This window comes from Xiphophorus hellerii, chromosome 22, assembly GCF_003331165.1.
Source record: "Xiphophorus hellerii strain 12219 chromosome 22, Xiphophorus_hellerii-4.1, whole genome shotgun sequence".
NCBI lineage: Eukaryota > Metazoa > Chordata > Actinopteri > Cyprinodontiformes > Poeciliidae > Xiphophorus > Xiphophorus hellerii.
In genome coordinates this window covers 13,373,550-13,392,035 of record NC_045693.1, presented here as the reverse complement: position 1 = coordinate 13,392,035, position 18,486 = coordinate 13,373,550, and the positions used below count along the sequence as shown (strand labels likewise).

General features: G+C 40.3%; 1 protein-coding gene across 7 annotated transcripts in view; it reads right to left on the bottom strand.

Annotated features, from left to right (window-relative positions):
- Positions 1-18,486, bottom strand: part of dst (dystonin) — a 112,379-nt gene that overhangs the window by 48,024 nt on the left and 45,869 nt on the right. For 6 of the 7 annotated variants that reach the window (XM_032553317.1, XM_032553319.1, XM_032553322.1 and 3 more), the window contains 23 exons: positions 17,608-18,076; positions 17,396-17,524; positions 17,243-17,320; positions 17,005-17,166; positions 16,663-16,767; positions 16,456-16,551; positions 16,236-16,361; positions 15,566-15,718; positions 15,313-15,467; positions 15,098-15,224; positions 14,802-14,985; positions 14,296-14,453; positions 14,020-14,198; positions 13,794-13,932; positions 13,513-13,706; positions 13,167-13,329; positions 12,999-13,082; positions 12,781-12,888; positions 12,581-12,679; positions 6,317-6,463; positions 5,183-5,271; positions 4,980-5,088; positions 353-4,219 (listed from right to left, as the gene is read on the bottom strand). In XM_032553317.1, coding sequence (XP_032409208.1) covers positions 353-4,219; positions 4,980-5,088; positions 5,183-5,271; positions 6,317-6,463; positions 12,581-12,679; positions 12,781-12,888; positions 12,999-13,082; positions 13,167-13,329; positions 13,513-13,706; positions 13,794-13,932; positions 14,020-14,198; positions 14,296-14,453; positions 14,802-14,985; positions 15,098-15,224; positions 15,313-15,467; positions 15,566-15,718; positions 16,236-16,361; positions 16,456-16,551; positions 16,663-16,767; positions 17,005-17,166; positions 17,243-17,320; positions 17,396-17,524; positions 17,608-18,076 — 7,120 coding nt within the window. The remainder of the gene's footprint in view (positions 1-352; positions 4,220-4,979; positions 5,089-5,182; positions 5,272-6,316; positions 6,464-12,580; positions 12,680-12,780; positions 12,889-12,998; positions 13,083-13,166; positions 13,330-13,512; positions 13,707-13,793; positions 13,933-14,019; positions 14,199-14,295; positions 14,454-14,801; positions 14,986-15,097; positions 15,225-15,312; positions 15,468-15,565; positions 15,719-16,235; positions 16,362-16,455; positions 16,552-16,662; positions 16,768-17,004; positions 17,167-17,242; positions 17,321-17,395; positions 17,525-17,607; positions 18,077-18,486) is intronic. The other variant, XM_032553324.1, reaches the window with a different exon arrangement.

Genomic DNA, 18,486 nt, shown 5'->3' with positions numbered 1-18,486 from the left:
GCAGTCCTGGAACATACACTTCTTAAAAGCTGTGAATATTTTGAAAGTGGGGCAGAGATCCATTTTCAAAATGATCAAAGCAACTCTTACTTAGATCAAAGCAAAGTAGCTCAATTAAAGTCCAGACCATAATCCAAATGATAATATTCTGGCAGACCTAAAAACTGCTGTTCATAAACACAAATCCAGTTTGACTAAGATTGAGTTATGTGAGAACATTCTGTCTCTGGATGAAGAGTGAGTTGCAACTGTAACTGTAGCTTTAACAAAACATGTATAATTTCCTTCAATTTGGCTTAAAATCTCAAAACAATCCATGAAAGATTGTTGGTGAACAAAAAACAAACTCTACCTCAGTTTTGACCTCTTCAGCTTTGTAGACGTCCGAGCTGTCGGACCCCCAAGCGGACGGTTCGTGAGCACCTTCAGCTGGATCCCAGATGCCTGGATCTTTTGTAGACTCTTCGTCCTCTCCCTCAGAGCTCTCCTCCTTGATGCTCTCCAACGTGCGCAGCCATTCCTCCTGAGTGTCACCCCCCAGAGCGCTGCTCAGGTTTTCCATCATTTCTTGAAGCACTGAAAAGTCTTGGCTCAAAGAGACTGTCTTAAAAAGCTGCAGGAGCTGCAACTGAATATTTGAAGGATTGTCCTGTTCTTTGATTTCACAGGTCTCATCTTCCTCACATGTCAGTTCTGAGCTTCTGGTGTCACTGCTGTTTTGATTCAGCATATCCCTGAGAAGATCTGAGGTATTGTTCTTATTTATTCCCTGAAAACTGTCTTTTTCTCTAGGTTGTAGATTGTCTTCAGTTTGTTCGATTTCCTCCTGCTCATCTACTAAAACCTTTGCTGCTTTATAAAATGTGGACTGACTTGAGCAGCAAACAGAGGATGTAATGCTGCCATTAGGCAGATCAGCTGCGCTCTCTGATTGAGGATCAGATCCCAATCCTTCAGTTTCAGGTTGCCTCAAGTGAATGTTTGAGGTTTCACATATTTGATTCAAACAGGACACATTTACATTATTATCAACCTTTTTCTGCTTTGATACTGAAATCTCCACAGCCTCGCTGGAGACCATGGAAGTGTCATCATGCTGCTTTTCTGGAGAAAGCCTCTTCTTGTTTGTTTTAACATTAATTTCATTTCCATAATTACTGTTTGGCTTTAATGCATGTTTGATAGTCTTTGATGGATTTTCCACATTACAGTCATGACTGGAAGGAGGGGTGTTTGATTGCTCTGCAGGTGTGTCACAAAGAAAAGCACGCTCTCTCTGAGAGATTTGACTACAAACAGGTTGAGATTCAGTCCTTAAATCTCTTGTTAAATGAAGAACATCTGGCTGAGGTGATGCACATGTGCCCGCAGCTCCTGCATGATTCATTTCACTGACACCTTCATCTGCTGAAGCTGAAATAAATGCACCTTCAACTAAATTCCAAGAGGGCAAATGATGAAGACTCTGAGCTGGCTCCCTGTTTAAATATGAGCGAGCAATGTTTGTGTCGCGTTCTGTTTCTAAACAGAAATCATTGCACAATGATGCAGTTGTCCCTAATTCACTCTCACTAACAGCATGAGATTCTTTTTGGAAGTCATTCCCCTCAATGGAAAGCTCATGAATGGGCTGGCTGTTAGATTTATGAGAGCAACATGTTACAGATGCTGCATGCTGAGGCTGGCTTTGTGAGTCAGTGCTCATTCCACTTATATTCGACAAGTCTGACTCCTTCATAGGAGCAGTGTACTCTTCAACAAAACTGCGGACATCAGTTCCACCTGTCAGCTGCCCGTTGAGTGAAACCTGTGAGTCACAGACTGTAGCCGTCAAAGGCAGAGTGTCTGTAAGAAAAACAAAATCTCCAGAAACATGAATCAAAGATGAGTGTGAGATCTTCTTGGACTCATCACCACAGTGTTTTTGATTACTCTTTGTTCCTGCACTTCCTTCTTTATCAGCATCCTCAGTGTCTTTATTGTCTTCCTCATTTGGTAAATCAAGCGCCATGACAGCCGCTCCCCTCGTCGTCTGCAGCTGCACGTTTTCAGCACCGTACATTTGACTCCAACTCACAGTGTGACCCTCGAAGGTGTCAGAATTGACGTTTTCTCCAGAGAAAGAGCAGGATTTTAGCTCCATGGCAACCGGCTCAGTTTCACCTAATCCAAATTTCAATTCATTGCTATAAGTAATAGTGCAATCAAATTTCAAAGAGCTCTCCTGTTCTGTCTGACAAATGTCTGTTTGTTCCAGATCTAACAGCGTGTCTTTATTGAGTCCTAACACACTGATTTTTTCATCTGATTGCATGTTATTTAGCTCTGGTACAGTCTGTGCAGCCATAAAATTCCTTAGAGATCCCAAGGAATCAGTAAAATTACCCTCTTCCTCCCCTTGGTCTTTATGAACCCGAAGGGTACAGTTAAAGTTGTTCTCACCTTCAATCATATCAGAAGAGCATAACAAGTAAGGCTGGGTTATATCAGCATTTGTTGATTTTCTGCATAGTGACTCAGCATTGCAATTTGGCAGAGTCTCTTGATCAAATGTTATCGTAGACTCATAATTAAATGTTGAATCAGCATTTTTACTCTTTGCAGAATATGAAATCGGAGGCATTGGTGTTTCCAGAGAAGCTGTGTCATCAAGGCTGTTACTGTCAGCGTTCCCGGGGCCACACTGGAAACGCTGTGTGGCCCATTTGAAATGAACAGTAGTTTCTCTGTTTACATTAGGCTCAATGCCATTAACCTGTAAGAGTTCATACGTAAAATCTTGTTTCAAAGGTTGAACATCAGTGACAATTTTTTCTTCAGAAGTCACTGCTTTATTATCCAGACAGACTAAATTATTGAGTTTGGATTCATGTTGAGAGTTTTCATCAGGGGTAGTTGGGCAATTGATATTATCGATAAAATCAAAATGATTCTGAGGGTTTTCCATTACTTGCTCCGTTTCCTCATTTATGAGCAACATTTGTACATCTGCCTGTTCTGAATCATAACTGGAGTTAGAAGTAAAGTGAGTAAAATCTTGAAGAAAAGTTTGACACTGACTGTCAAGAATCAAAATCCTCTGAGCTGATCTGAGATCGATGTAGCTGTTCATCATCAAGTAAGAGATGAATAGCTGCTCTGCCTCTGATGGAGAGGGAGAGGTCAGATCTGAAACAGCTGCAGAATGATGCCATCCATCCACTGACAGCATTTTATACATGAGCCATGATGAATAAGTCTCATGAAGGTGCTCAAAGTCAGGCAGTGAGTCAGGAATTTCAACAGACCTCACTATGTCTGCTGTGCAGCTGTCAATCAGACCCTTTTTAGAAGCAGAGTTGATTTCTATTATCTCTGAGCTCCCTGGAATGTAAATGGCAGCTATTTTTCCTCGACCACTGAGCAGTGTGCTGGTGAACTCACTGGTGGTGATTTGATGGTCATGCAGCAATGAGTTGTACATGATTTCCCCAGTAGGGGGCAGCACAAGTCCCATAAACTGCTGCTGGTGTCCCAACACTATTAAGGTGCTGCTGGAGCTCATCAAATCACACTGAACTGCTACATCCACCCTCACATCGTCATTGTTGTGGAGATCCCCAGAACAATCATCGCACCTTAATGTGGTCACCTGATCACTTGAATGTGATTCACCCTCAGACCTCAGTGGGTTAATTTTCCTCCCTGAGGGAGGTGATTCATTTTTACCGAGGCACCTAAGAATGAGGCCATGAACTTCGTTAAGCTTAAGCTCCTCTTCAGGCTCACGGAAAGACAAACCATCAGAAATTCTCATAACTTTCTGCCTTTCCAGAATTTTTAAATAAGTAGAGGCAGGAATCAACCCACACTGAAACGCCCTCTCTACCATCAGCGTGTCTCCTGTGTAGGACACATTCAATCCATCACCGATCTGGTTTATCTTTATTATCCTCATGTACAGATCCTGACTGGCAGAAGCCTCCCTAGCTGCTGCTATATCACTCAGAGACACAGAGGAAATGTGTGAACTTTGTATGCACTTGCTTGATTCATATTGGGGGGAATGTTGCAGTGCTGATGTGTAGATGTGATTTTTTTGGACACTATCATCCCAGTCCAGTTGGACAGGAAGCTCAGAGGAACAGGGGTTGCAGTCTGTGAGCGTGTCTGGGAGAGCGGCAGAAGCAAAGTGATCAAAAGCTTCTCCTGTGGTTCCAGCCCTGGATGTCTTTAAATCCTGTAGAAAAACAGAAACACAGCCAGTAACTTCACTAGCCTTGACCACATACAATGCCTTGGAAAAGTATTAATACTCCTTTGAGTTGTTCACATTTTGTCTCACTACAACCACAAAAATCATTGTATTTTGGGGGGGGTTATGTGATAAATCAACATAGCTATGAAGAGGAAGTAAAGGTTGCATTGTTGCATTGAAGATTGTGGTTATAATCACAAGATGTGACAAACTTCAAGGGGTAAAAATATTTTTTAAGGAACTGCATGTGTTCTTTGTAAATATGGATTAAAATATTTACCAGAAAGACAAAATCTATACTCACCATCACACAAACATGGTTAAAATATTGTGTGCAGAAGAGCAAGACTGCAACAGGGTTACAACTGGAGAGTGACACACAACACACTGAAAGCTAACATGCGTTTGCGGTGTCCGACATCTTGCAAAAAGGATTGTAGTTAGTTTACACACTGTAATGTTAAAAGTCAAGTCTGTTTTGACACTGAACCCTACGAGAGCTGAAATACACGAATGATGGAGAATTTTTCAGACCAAAGCTGGCACAGTGAAGCATGTTTACAGCATACTCAGATACTTTGGACTCCAGCTAAACACATATCATACCAGAAGTGCAAGAGAAAACTGCTCCAACTATAATAAGGAAAAGCAGATCATGTTCATTCATGCATCTAAACATCAGGAGGGCATAGTAGCACACATTTGCAACAGATGCAGTCAAACATAATGGCTAGAACCCAACCTCATCTGTAGAGGTTGTTTGATCCGAACACTGCTGAGACATTTCACTGTAGGCCTGAGTGAGAGCATTCAGCTGCTCCTGGGTCTTCATCCTGTCCTCCTCTGTCATCCTGTGAAAAGCAAAACATAAGAGTGAAAGTGAAGAGCTGAGTTTTCACAGTGGATAAAGTATTATAGATGCAATATCAGAGTATTAACACTTACTTGTCACCATGTTTGTTAAGCATTGTTTGTGTGGCCCTCAGTGCTTCAGCAATTTGCTCCTTTTTGGAAGCCATTTCTTCAACTGAAACCTAAAACATCAAATAGCAAATGTGTACAGGTCATATAAAGCAGTCTGCATTTGTGTAATTAGCCATAGAATATGATAAACTGCATTAAGACACAATTATATTTCAAATTTGGGGTTTAAACTGTTCAAATATTATTGTGTAAGTTTTATTAAGATGCAGTAATCAAACACAGACATTTTTATTTGATCAATACTGGTTGCTAATCAGTAGGTCAATAATTTAAATGTGATTTAAATGAAAGAAAGAACCTATAAATGTAATAATCAGAATGTGCCTGGTGTTTAAATCCAATAAAAATCATCTAAAGATAAGTGACGTTTTATTGTAACAATGGTGAAAACTATGTACTGCTGTCACCGACATAAAAAGACATAAACACTGATTAAAAGCAGAATTAAAAATAAGTTATAATTTAGCTAATAATCTTGTATTGCACAGTAATTACAAAGGACCAACCACAATGTTTGTATCCTCGCAAGAAATAGGTCAGTCATCCAATGCATTATGTTGGTAAATTAAAATAACGGCTGCTATGAATTAATGGTGCACATAGATTTTCCCAATTTTAGTCATTAGAACAGGTCCAGGAAGTTTTCAAAGCCTTGTCATTATTTTTCTTTACTTTTATTTTTTTTTATAACTCAACGTTATTAACAAATAATTGCTTTTAGGTAAATCACCATTGCCTCCACTATTAACATCCCCTCACAATTATTATGAAATAAATAAAATGTAAAAACATAATTTGTACTATTCACTCTTTAAAGTTTTCGTTCCTTCATCACACGGAAATGTGTTTATAAGACTGTAATAATAATTGGGAGTGAAAACATTCTCTCATATATGAGTGCTTGTGCAACTTCTGGAACTGTTTTTATTGTGTGGAAGTTGATTGGATTAATCCAGCATATAATCAAATGAATATTATTAAACAAGTGTTAACCCAAAAGAGGTTACTGCAACCACTAATAACTTGTCTGTGGTTTTTTATTGTAAATCTCACACAGTGACAACAAGGATACACCTTAACATATACACGAGTTACCTGGTGTTTATTTGAGGCATCTGTGTTGGCATTACTATCTTTCAGACCACTCCCGTCATTGTTCATGGTCCGCTTCACATCGGACATCCAGTGCAACAGTTTGCTAACTTTATCACCGTGTTCTCGCTTCTCCTCATCAACAGACCTCTACAATTAAAACAGGCAGGCGTTCAGCAGGACTCTTAATTTTTCAAATAATCAAATGTTGTTAATAAGAAAAGTAAGTTATGTACAACTTGGCCACAAGGCAGAAGAATTGCCTACATCAAACATAGCAGTAAAATATGGGCGTAAAAAAACAACAAAAGGAAAAAATATTAAAGTCACATTTTCATATATCCTTTACAGATGTTTACTTAAACGCACAAAGATAATGAAATGCTGTTTTGGCTCCAAATGCATGAACTTTTGTAGCCTCCAATAACCTCAAACCAGTGTGGCAGTCAAACACACTTCTTTCCAGCGCCTCTTTGAATGTGATTCGTCTCTTTGTCTTGGGACAGGTGAGGCTTTGAGTTTGGAACTTCTCATCTTTGAGCAGAATGGCTGTAGTCTTGTCGACAAAGTTGCTTTGAATCACTTCTTCAAGACAGACTCTGTCCTTTGTGTCAGGATTTATCAGTCCACCGGTCAACAGCTGAAATTCAGCGCAGCGGAAACCCACATCCTTTGGGAGGAGGTTTTCTTGAACAGACTGAAAAACAGACAAAACCTTCCCAGTCTGAGGGTGGGTAATACCATTGAATGCCTCTTCGAACTGTTGGAGCTGCTGCTTTAGAGCCTCGTCTAAAAGACCTCTTTTCAGAGCATCGGCGAGTGTATGTTTCTCCCCAGTTGAAGGGTCACAAATTCCCCCCGTGCAGGCCTGGGACTCTAACAGTCGTAATGCCGTCACTCTATCAGTAACGCCCTGCTGAAGACCCTCAAGAACTGAGAGCCTCTTTTTCCTAGTGATGTCCCAGAGACCGGCAATGGGGCTATTGACATCTTCCACAACAACCCTTCTTGAAAATATGATGTCTGCAATCTCATAGATGCTTAAAAGACCACTGCAATAGCTTTCAAACTCAGACATTTCAAGAAATCTTTGACTTAAAGCAGATTCTAGACAAAGCTGTCGCCCACTTCTGGCATCTGTGATGAAGTGACGTGAGTTTCCACTTGGGTCAACCAGAGAGTTTTCCTGCCAGTTGCTTTCCTGCTGAGACAGGAACAGATAGGTCTTCTTGTTGATGTGTTTCCCCTTGAAGGCTTCGTACACTGACATTTCCGATCCACAGCTGCTGTTGACAACTGACATTCTATGAGGACTCATGGGAGATGTGTTTGTCAAGTGTCTCTCCCCAAACGGGACAAGAAACACACTGCCGTTGATGTCATATAAGCAGGTCTTGAGTATTTCATCATAGTATGCTCTCTGTCCGGTATCAGGGCTGTGGAAACCTTTTGGGTTGCTCACTGGATCATGCAGACTCTGCAGAGTCTCTTTGTTTATGAGACCGTCATTCAATGCAATAAAAGCTGGGACTCTCATTTCTGTTTCTGGGTTAAATAACCCTCCTGAAGAAACTTGGACCTCAAGTATCTTCTTGCCTTTAAATCTATCTATAATTCTCTCCTCCATTGCCTGAAAGACAGAAAGTTTTCTGCCCTTACAGCTGTAGCCACTAACTGCTTTCTCTGCTTCCTTCAGTTTCTCTTTCATACTTAGATCTACGATGCCTTTCTCTAGCGCCTCTGCAACAGACACTGTTTCTCCTGTAGCTAGATCCACGAGACTGCCTGTTGCAGCCTGAGCCTCGAGGAACTCGAGAGCGTATGTCTTTGCAAGAAAGCCCTTTTCAGCTGCTTCTAGGAAGGGCATCTTTTTTTTACTTGACTCTACATAAAGTCCAGCTATCGTGGCAGGTTTATCAGTGTGATGAACAAGTGATGCTTGCACTTCTTCAACGGTGAGGAGGCCCATCTCCAACTTTCGTAAAACCCCCTCATCCAGAAGCTTATGCTTGATCCAATAATAAATGTCAGGACTCCCAATTAACTCCTGGTACTTCTGGGAAGAGGATATGCCCTGTGTTCCATAAGATTTTTCTGTACTTTTTTCAGATGTGATTATGACTTCATGAGTTTCTCTGACTTGGTAAGTCTTACTGATGTTAGTTTCATTATGCCTTGGGTCTTTAAGTCCACACAGAGCCATGTATCCCGGCACTTTGACTGAGCTGGGAAGATCAGATGAAATTTTACTTTTGTGAGCAATGTGTTGCAGATTTTTTGCTTGAATACTGGGGGTTTTGTAAAGAGAGGCAACTTTCTTGACTTGCTTAATTCCTTCGAGAACGTTTTCTCTTTCCATCGTCTCCATCTGTAGATGTGACATTAGAGGAATGCTTAAGTTATGAAAGACAAAAGTTCACTTTTAAAACTAAAATATTCACAGTATTAAATTTCATTTAAATTAGTAAAATATCTTTAAATTTCACTCAGCAGCTTTCTTCATACCTTTTTAATATTGAGAGTTTCATCCTCGATTCTGCTCTTTGCTCCTTCAATGACCGTCGTTATTTTCTTCTCCATGGGAACATTTGCCTTCAACAGATCAGCTTTGCTATTTGCCACTTTTGGATGGACAGTTTCAGTCACCGCTCCTCTCAGAGTCGACAGAGTTTTCTGCAGGTTTTTCACCTCTCTGACGTACTGCTCTATTTGTTCTCGTAGGGCTCTTGCTTCATTTTCTTTCAGTGACAGTTTGTGCTCGCTATCTGACAGCTTTTGTTCCAACTTTGTTCTCTCAATTGACTGTTGATTGCAGAGGCTTTGCAGAGAACTTATTTTAGTGGCGAGTTTCAGTTTATCGTCCTCAAGTTGGGTAATCTCAGACTTTGCTTTCAACAAGTCTTGCTCAAGCTTTGTTCTTTCGCGCTCCATTTTCTCCATTTTGAGCTGAAGTTCCTTGTCCATATGTTGCCTTGATTCTACTGTGGTGTGTTGCAAAGTTTTAATCAGTTTTACATCTTGCTTAAAAAAATTGTTGAGTTTCTCTGCTAATTCTCCACTTTGTGACTGTTGGCCTTCCTTTGCAATCTCAGACTGCAAAAAAGTCATTTTCTTCTCAATTTCTGCCTGCATAAGTGACAGCTGCCTCTCATAGCCTTCTTTCTGGAGCTCAAGTTTACCCTTTAGCTCCTCTAGCATCTTCTTACATTTCTCCAGCTGTTCCTCCATCTGCTGGGACCTTAGCTGAAGAGTAAAGTTTTCTCTTTGCTTTAGCTCTGCATCTGTTTGGGTATGTTGCAGCTTGCCTTTTAGCATTCTGAGTTCTGTTCCCAGAGAAAGGTTTTTTTCCAGCGCCTCTGATTTCTCCCTCTTCAGGATTGTATTTTCACGTTGTAGATTTGAATGGGATTTGTCAGAACTGGACATGATTTCTTTGATAGCTAGATTGTGTTTCTGAATTTCAGTCTCCAGCAGAATAATTTTAGATTCTTTCGATTTTCTTTCTTTTGTCTCTTGGGCTAGTTCATCTTTTGCTCTTTGCATTGCGGCGCTAACCTCTGAAAGTTTAACATTCAGACTCTCTACCTTCCTTTCCACTGCTGCCTTGTCATTCTGAAGCGTATAAATTTCCTGCTTCAGGTTTTCTACGACCTTTTCAGAGTTGTTAGTTATTCCTTTAAAGCTGTGCTTGTGTTGTAAAAGTTCTTCTTCTAGAGCTTTAAGTTTATGCAGATGTTTCTGACTCTCATCAGATTCTTTTTGCAGCTCCACATTTTTTTTCTTCAGCATCTCGTTCAAATCATTTATTTCAGCTTTCTGCATGTGAACTTTCTGATTTACTACGTTTTTCTCAGCAAATACAGATTGTAGTTCTAATTTCAGATTTGCTATTTCTTTCTCATAATTTATGATTTTTCCATTTTGGGACTTTAAGTTCTGCTGCAGATCAGCGATGGTCTTTGTCTCCTCACTATGTTCTTTCAATTTAATTTGAAGCTCATGAATGGTCTGCGTTTTCTTACTTAGCTCCTCGTCAATAATTCTAACCTGAGATTTAGCACCCTCTATCTGTGACTTGAAGATTTTAATTTGCTGGTCCTTGCTCTCAATCTCCATCATCACTTGATTGAGTTTGGCTTTCACATTCTTGGCATTCTGCTCCACTTCTAAATTCATCTGCTTGAGCTGATCGATCTTCCTCTGCAGCTGAGACGTCAGGTTTTCACTTCTCTGAAGTTCTGCCTCGAGGTTCTTGTATTTGATCTGCAGGGCATGTTCACATCTCTTCACCGTGTTGCTCTCGTCCTTTGAGATTTGAAGCTGTTGTTTCCAGCTCTCCACCTCATTCTTTAAAGATTTTATCTTTTGTTCAGAGAATGATCTTTCTTTTTCCAATGACTCTATTTGGATCTGAAGATTTTGAATGTCACTATCTGACGAGACGTTCATCCTCATCAACTCATTGCATTTTGTTTTCAGCTGATCTATGGCTGACTGTTTGGAAGCTACCTCTTCCTCTAGGTTGTTTATCTTATACGAGTTCTCCTGCTCTACAGAGCTTCTCTTCTGCAGCTCCGATTGGGTAATTTTCAGCTGCTCTTTAAGGCCTTCTACTTCGGTGGTTTGGAAAAAGGTGCTTTGCTCCAATGAGGACTTTGCTCTCTGGAGAGATCTGATTTCTTCCTGAAATTCAGAGATGGATTTTTTCATGTTCAGCATTTCCTGATGGAAATCATCTGACTTCTGTCTAGTCTGGGCCCGTTCACCTTCCATCTCCATCTGCAGTTTTTTCAGTCTGTTGTTGCTGTCATCCAGAAGCTTTTTATAGCTCTGTGCTTTCTCCTCAGCCATCTCTGCTTTTTTCTGGACCTGAGATAGTTCATCCAGTCTCTGCTGCAAGACATCATGCATTCTGTCTTCAGATCCCTCGAGTTGGGTGCCCAGTTCTGATTGGCTCTCAAGTCCCAAAGACTCTGGAGTCTGATCATTGTTTTTAGCTGGAACTTCACTCTGCAACTCCCCTGCTGCTAAATCTACTTCCTGTGCATTTGTTCTTCTTTGTAGGCTGGAAATCTGTGCATCATTTTCTTTCTTTAAGACTTCCTCGAGTTTCTTCTGAGTCAGACAAGAGGTGGCCTCCAACTGTTCCATTAAAGTTTTGGTGTGCTTTAATTCCTGCTCAAGTGCAGCTTTGTCTTTAATCACTATGTCTAACTTAGTGTGATACTGACTGACATCATGCTCAAGCTTTGCTTTCTGAAAGTTTAAATCCTCAACAATCTTCTTTTGTGTTTCTAGTTCTGCTTCCAGCTTCTCCACCTGTGCTTCCCTTTCCGTAAGCAAAACTTCCTGTTCTTGGATCCGTTCCTTAAGTTGTCTAATCTCTACTTCCCCTCTGGCTTTTTGGACCTCCATGCTCTCTGTCCTTTTTGCATCCTCTGCTCTTTCGAAAGCCCTCCTGTTCTACAATGCAAAAAAATTAGTCATCCACAGATTCACATTTAAATAAACATGGTTACCTCAAATATGCCACTATATTCCTAAAGAATCTCTCCAAGAGTTTGAGATTTAAAAAAATATATATTTATGAGAGAATGCTAATTTAGTTCATATTGCGAACAGTATCTAAAAATTATTTAATAGATTACTGATTATTTTTGTTAAACTAATAAATACATCATCATGCACATGTTTCGCCACCCATATTTATTGGAGCAGCAGAATCTTACACTGGACAATTTAGAAAAGTAGTAGCCTTTAACTTGAATATTTCAGTCAATGGAATAGAATGTCACGTTGATAAAAAGGAACAGTGTAGATAAAAATGATAAATATGAGTCTTTCATCTAAAATCTCTAAAATGCAAATTCTATTAAAACCACTTTACAAACTCCTAGAGAGATTTTTTTTTATTTGTTTCTGTCCAAGAATGCTTGAGATGTTTCTACCCACTTCACCATCACCAGCAGACATGCAGCTATTTTACACACTTATGCACTTTCTTTGCTTCTTTTGCTCAATGAAGCAAATTCTCTTTGTCAGCATGATGAGCCTGTGAGTCAAGAAGTCAAGTTGGATGAGAAGTAAAGCATATAGATTTGTGAACCTAAATATCATGCATCTCATTTCAGAAGAAAAGACAAAGATGGCGTCATCAGGAAAACAAAAGAGGCCCCAGAAGCTGCAAGAACCAGAGCAAATACAGTACAGGATGCATTTTTTTGAGCATTATAAATAAATGTTATTCTTAAATTGAAACCAGCTCACCTCCTCGTCTTCGGCTCTTTTCAGCGTTTCACTGGCAAACTTCACATACTGGGTCATAAGAGTCACAAGAGCAGTGTAGCGGGTTCGGAGGTCCATGAACTGCATGAAATTAATCCAACAAAGATAAATGTGTGAATGTGCAGAAAATACAAAAGCAAAAAATATTTTGCACTGTAAATAAAATCCATATCTAGTCTTACCTCCTGCTGAATGGCATCAGAGGAGCTCTGTATCTTCCGCTTTTTAAGAGGGGACTTGTGTTGGGAGTCAACCATCGCTCTGAATGTCATTAACTGCAGCTCATAATCCTGGAATTTTAAGCGAAATTTAAAAAATTTGCTGAAATATTTCTAGTAAATGTCAAGAAGATATTTTTTTAAGTGTTGCCTTAGCAAAATCAAATAAAGTCTCAAATTACCTTAACAGCAGATGAGTACTGCTCCGAATACTTCTGACACTCATCGATTCTGTTTTGCTTTTGTTCCATTTCAGCAACAAGAACCTAAAAATGACACATATTTTAGAACCGAACACTATAAAAATAGATAGGTCTTATTATGAAAAGGGGACTTTAGTTCTCTCTTACTTTCTGTTTGTTTAATATCTCAGCAAGAGCCTTGCTATCATCAGGTTTGTTTTCTTGGGCTTTCAGCTGTGCCGTTTCCAGTTCTGAGATCCATTGATCCACACTGCTGTAGGAGTCTCTGTAGTGTTTCAGAGACTTGCTGATACCATCAAGGTCTCGCAGCCTGAAATTGTTATAGAAAATCTTCATGAATAATATAAGAGCTCTGCACACAAATCCTGTGATCAAATAAAATCGGCTGGTCAAAGCTCTACAAAAACGGAAATTGGATTTAGAAAGTTGTGGCAAAATTCTGATAAGTGCCTTATCTACACAAGACATGCAACAAAACACACGTCCTGCAAACCTGCTATCAATCTGAGAGTGAATGTTCTGCCATCTTTCACTCAGCTGATCCGCCCTCTCCTTGTGCCAGTCCAGGTCAAAGTCTCGCTCATTATGGGCTTTAAACATGCGATCACTGATGACATGAGCTTTCTGCAGCTCATCCTCCATGTCGTGGAATACTTCCTGCCTCTCATCGATCTCCGTCCGCCATTGCTACAAACAGAAAGATGGATGACTACTTAAAACAAGCTGTCACAGTGCAAAAAACATGCTTTTACATTTTTAAAAATGTAGCGCTACCTTAAGTGTAGAAATCACATTTTCAATGGATTTGACATCCGAGTTGACGGCATCCTCTTCATATAGTTTGGACTCATAGGCTTTAACGAGAGACTCTGCGCTCTGACTGTGCTTCACCACCAAACTCACTGTTTTCAACCTGCAAAAACAGAGGCTCCACTTCACTTCAACTATTTTCCGTAAAAAAAAAATATCTCCCTGACATGCAATAAAACACATTTCTTACTTGTCCATATAAATAGAGGACATGGAGTACACTTGGCTCATGCTCTGAACGAGGACAGAAAGTTCAGAGGAAAGCGTGGACACAGACGGAGAACTTGCAGCCTGTCTGAAGAACTGCTCGCACTTCTCCCTCATGACATCTAGATCGCCCTTCAGCCTCTCCAGCTCAGACATCTTCCTCTGCAAAGCAGAATGTAGAATGTTATGAATAGCTACATCACATATGTGCCTATTTATGTATGAAGGATAAAAAATAAAAAAATACTAATTTGATTACCTCGTGTTCAGTGATGCGCTGCAGACTCTGCTCTAGGTCATCTCTCTCCAGTGGTGATCGGATTTGCCTGATTAGGTGTTCCTCGTGGGATTCCAGGTGCATACGGATGTTGCGGATGTCTGAGATGTAATGATTGTACACTGACTCCTCGTGTTCTTCTGTTGATAAAAAATATTAACAATAAAGATATTATTAATTAAGAAATGACTTTTTTGTAATCAGTAGTGTTTGACAGAAACCATGTAAAAAAACCAAAAGAAATTATGTGGGATACACACCACTAGGTGGCGGCATTATCACAGTGTATGTCAAGTTATGGTTCATGAATTGCAACCCTGGCTTTTATTGGTTTAAATGTAAACTAATAGACACATTCCTATGTTTAAAAAGTATAAATCATGTAATTGTACAAAATCACAGTCTTAATTTATAGCTTAAGAGCCTTAAGGGCCAAAGTGCCTCTGCTGTAGGCTGGGCTGTTATTAGGAGGAGAATTGAAGGCTTGCCTCTCTCTGCGGATCTGAGCAGTTCCTGGTAGTACTCCTTACAGGCTGCCACGTCTCTCTCCAGCTGTGCACAATCTGCCACTGTAAACACCTCTGACTCCTTGCTGTCCTCCAGGAACTCATCGAAGTGGGACTGGAGGTTGCTCAGGACCTGCTGATGCTCGCCAGGCAACATCGTCTTTATCTGAAGTTGTTTCAAAAATGAAAGCATTACAAATCTCTGAGTGTGATCATAAACTAAAGTTAATTAGTAATAATTATTATCAGTGAGTGGGGGAACAAATATCTATAAATACCGAGGCTACGTTCCAGTTGCGGATGGCCCGTATGTCAGCCATTAGGTAATGCCAGGACACAACACTCTTCATGTTGACATGGGAGCGGTGCCACAGCGTCAGGACATTTTGGTATAACTGTTCATTTCTGCAGTAGAAGAGAAGCGATTTAGACAATGAATGCTTTAGGAAACTCTCAACTTCACTAAATGGATCCTAGTTTCCGAGCGTCTCACCTTGCTGCCAAGTCAACAGCCTCTTTGTTGGGTGGAGGCACAGTGAAGCAAACAGAGGGAACCATGGCTTCATTCCCTGCTGGGTTGATGACTTTCCACTTGGCTCGGTGAGAGTTGCTCACCAAAACACACTCATCATCTTTATCAATGGTAATCTGAAAGAGTTAGGAGACAGATACAGCAGAGATCTGTTAAACAAGCTTCTAAATTAAATGGGAGTCACTGTGGTGTCATGTTTTTAAAACAACAATACCTCTATCTGTCGATAATCACATATCGCTCTGACAGGAATGGAGGACCTCAGGGGAATTTCAGGGTTTCTCGGCCGGAGCTGCACAATGTTTTTGGCCCTGCCCACTAACCCGGCAACAGTGCTACGGTACTGAAGTAGCTGCTCTTTCTCATCCTGAGAATACACACAAACAATATAGTTTGTACCATGACATAAAAAGTTTAAAAAATAAAAAGCATTTTTTGGACTTTGCAATGTTATGACTAAAAACTTGTGACTCTAACATGACATTTTTTCTGAGAGACCAACATAAAGTAGCACATTATTGTAAAGTGATGGAAAAAGTTATGAGTTGTGGAAGCATTCAAACAGATTTCAAGGAGCACTTTTGCCTTTATGGAAAAGTGGCAAGAATAAAGCCATTGTTGAAAAAATGTTATAAGTACTGCTAAAAATTTTCAGCAGGTTATTTGGGAGACACTGAAAACATGTGGAAAAAGGTGCTCTAGTCTCATTTATTTCCCACAAATGAGGAAAAAAATGTGAAGAACAAACTAACTTTGTGAACTAACCTGAACACAACAGGGTCTGGTCACATTAAAAATGTGACCAGTCAAAATGTGGAAAACCTATTGTACTTTTCATCTTTACACACAAATGCATACACTTCATGTCATTGCATCAGTGTTACCATGGACTCCTGAATGAGATCCTCCAGCCGGTGCAGGCTGCTTGATCGATCACAGCTGTATTTTCTCTGAATTGAATCTTTTAGGTTCTTAAGGTAGTCCATGGACACTTTGGCATCACTGAAAAACTGCATAGGGGAAATAAAAAGGAGCATAAAGGTTAGATATGAAATAATAAATAAATAAATGCATTTAATAGGACAGTTTTAGGGTGCAACTCACCTCAAAATATACAGCATTTCCTTTAAGATGCTGTTCGACGCAGGAGCAGAGCTGCAAAATCCAACTCCACTGTGTCTGCATTGCAGCTTTATATGCCTGTGAGGAAGCAAAATAATCAGACATACTGGAAAACTGCCTGCTAGAAACAACTTGTAGTTGTCTGCACAATTCCAGGCCCAAATACAGAAAATAGCACATTGGCCTCACTTCAATGGTTAGTCTGGCTGGGTGATTCTTCAGCATGAGGCGCTCTGCCTTGTCCTGCACAGACTTAATGGTGTCCTCTTTTTCATCCAACTCCCTCATCAGGTCCTGTGTAAAGACGTTAAGGTAAATGCCCCTGGTGCTAAGGCATGGTGAAGGATCAGCTACTCCATCATCTCACATAATCTCACATCCTGCCTCAGTGAGCAGAGTAGAGGCAATCATTCAAGGTACCATTTAAACCCATTCCCTGAAATGATCTTTTCTGAATGCTGTAAACTGATTTGTTTTTTTTTTCCCTGGGTGCACGAAAGATCCCAACAGGTTAAGACAGAAATGGCTTACAGCATGGTAGTCTCTTTTCTGCGAGATGTTGCTGTTGCGATCACTCCAGTCGAAGGCGACCTCCTCTTCCTCTTTCTCGTTCAGCCAGATGAGCTCTTGAGTCGCCTGCGACACAAAGTCATGAAGGTTCTCCAGGTGGCTCTGCCGATCCCTCGAAGAGCTCTGAAATATTTCAAACAGTTAGGCTACGACTTTAAAATGGGAAAATAATCAAGCTGAGCTCTAGGGTCATACTCACCAACAGCTGTTCGTACTGCTTATCGAGTTTGTTCAGTTTGTCTGAATATGTCAGCTTTAGTGGCATGTTCATCTGAATCTAGGAGGCAAACAATTTTGTGAATAAATAAATTTCATGCTTTACATCTATGAGAAAGTTTAAAAACTAACTCACTTCACTCAGTCGAGCGTCTTTGAGACTCATTTGAAATTCTTCAATGGCTCTGTGCACGCTCTTATGGCTGTCCAAATGCATTTCCACACTGGGCAAATCTGTTCCCCACTCTGAGCGCTCCAATTGCAACTAAACAGATAACGAAAAGAATGCAGTGAGTCAAAAAATTACATTTACAGCCTACATAAATAAAAAGGACAGAAACTGCTCACATGCATCTCTTCCACCCAGTTTAGGAGGTCCTGCACATATTTAAGGTTGACCTCCTCCTCCGACATGCTGGGGTCTGCCAGTGACGACTTCATCAGCGGCTTCCTGATCTGCATGTGCTTCAGATGCATGAGGTTACCAGGCTCCATGCCGCCCCCGCTTCCCATGTAGCTTGGGACAGAAGCCGGTGGCAGATTTGGTGTCAGGGAAGGGGTCAAAGGCGAGGTCAGCGACGAGTTGAGGCCGGAGGTGAACGTGGATCCGGGGGTACCCAAACCCCCTGATGTGAGAGAAGGAGTAATATCTGATGTAAAGCTGGAGTTAATGCTCTGTGGAAAGCCGGAGTTCAGGCTCTGCGTGATGCCGGAGATCATGCGCTTGGTTTGCTCTGTTGTTAGGGTGCGACCTTTGCTGTACACAGTGGAACACTCGGCTCTGAGGGCCAAGAGGTCATCACGGAGTCTGGAGACCCTAAAAATATCAGAGGAAAGCAGTTATCCGTTTTAATTGATCAAAATTCTGACTGTTTTTATTATTGTTTTAAATTAAAATAATATATTAAATAAATGTTCATATTATTAATTAAAGTAATTATAGTTTTCACTTGCAAGACTAATGCATTTCCTGCAGAGAAACTGAGTACCACCTTTACGACAGCATGCCATATTTCAATTTAATTTTCAAAACAATTTTTAAAAACCTTTAATAATGTCAAACGTTATAAATTTGAACACAATAATCTTACAATGCAAAAAGCAAAATATTACTAAGTTTTTTTTCTAATTTCTAGTGAAAATATCTTACTACACTTCAAATCAAACAAAACTTACTTACAAGTAACTTTTCCTAAAATATAGGAGTTTGTCTTAAGTCAATGATTC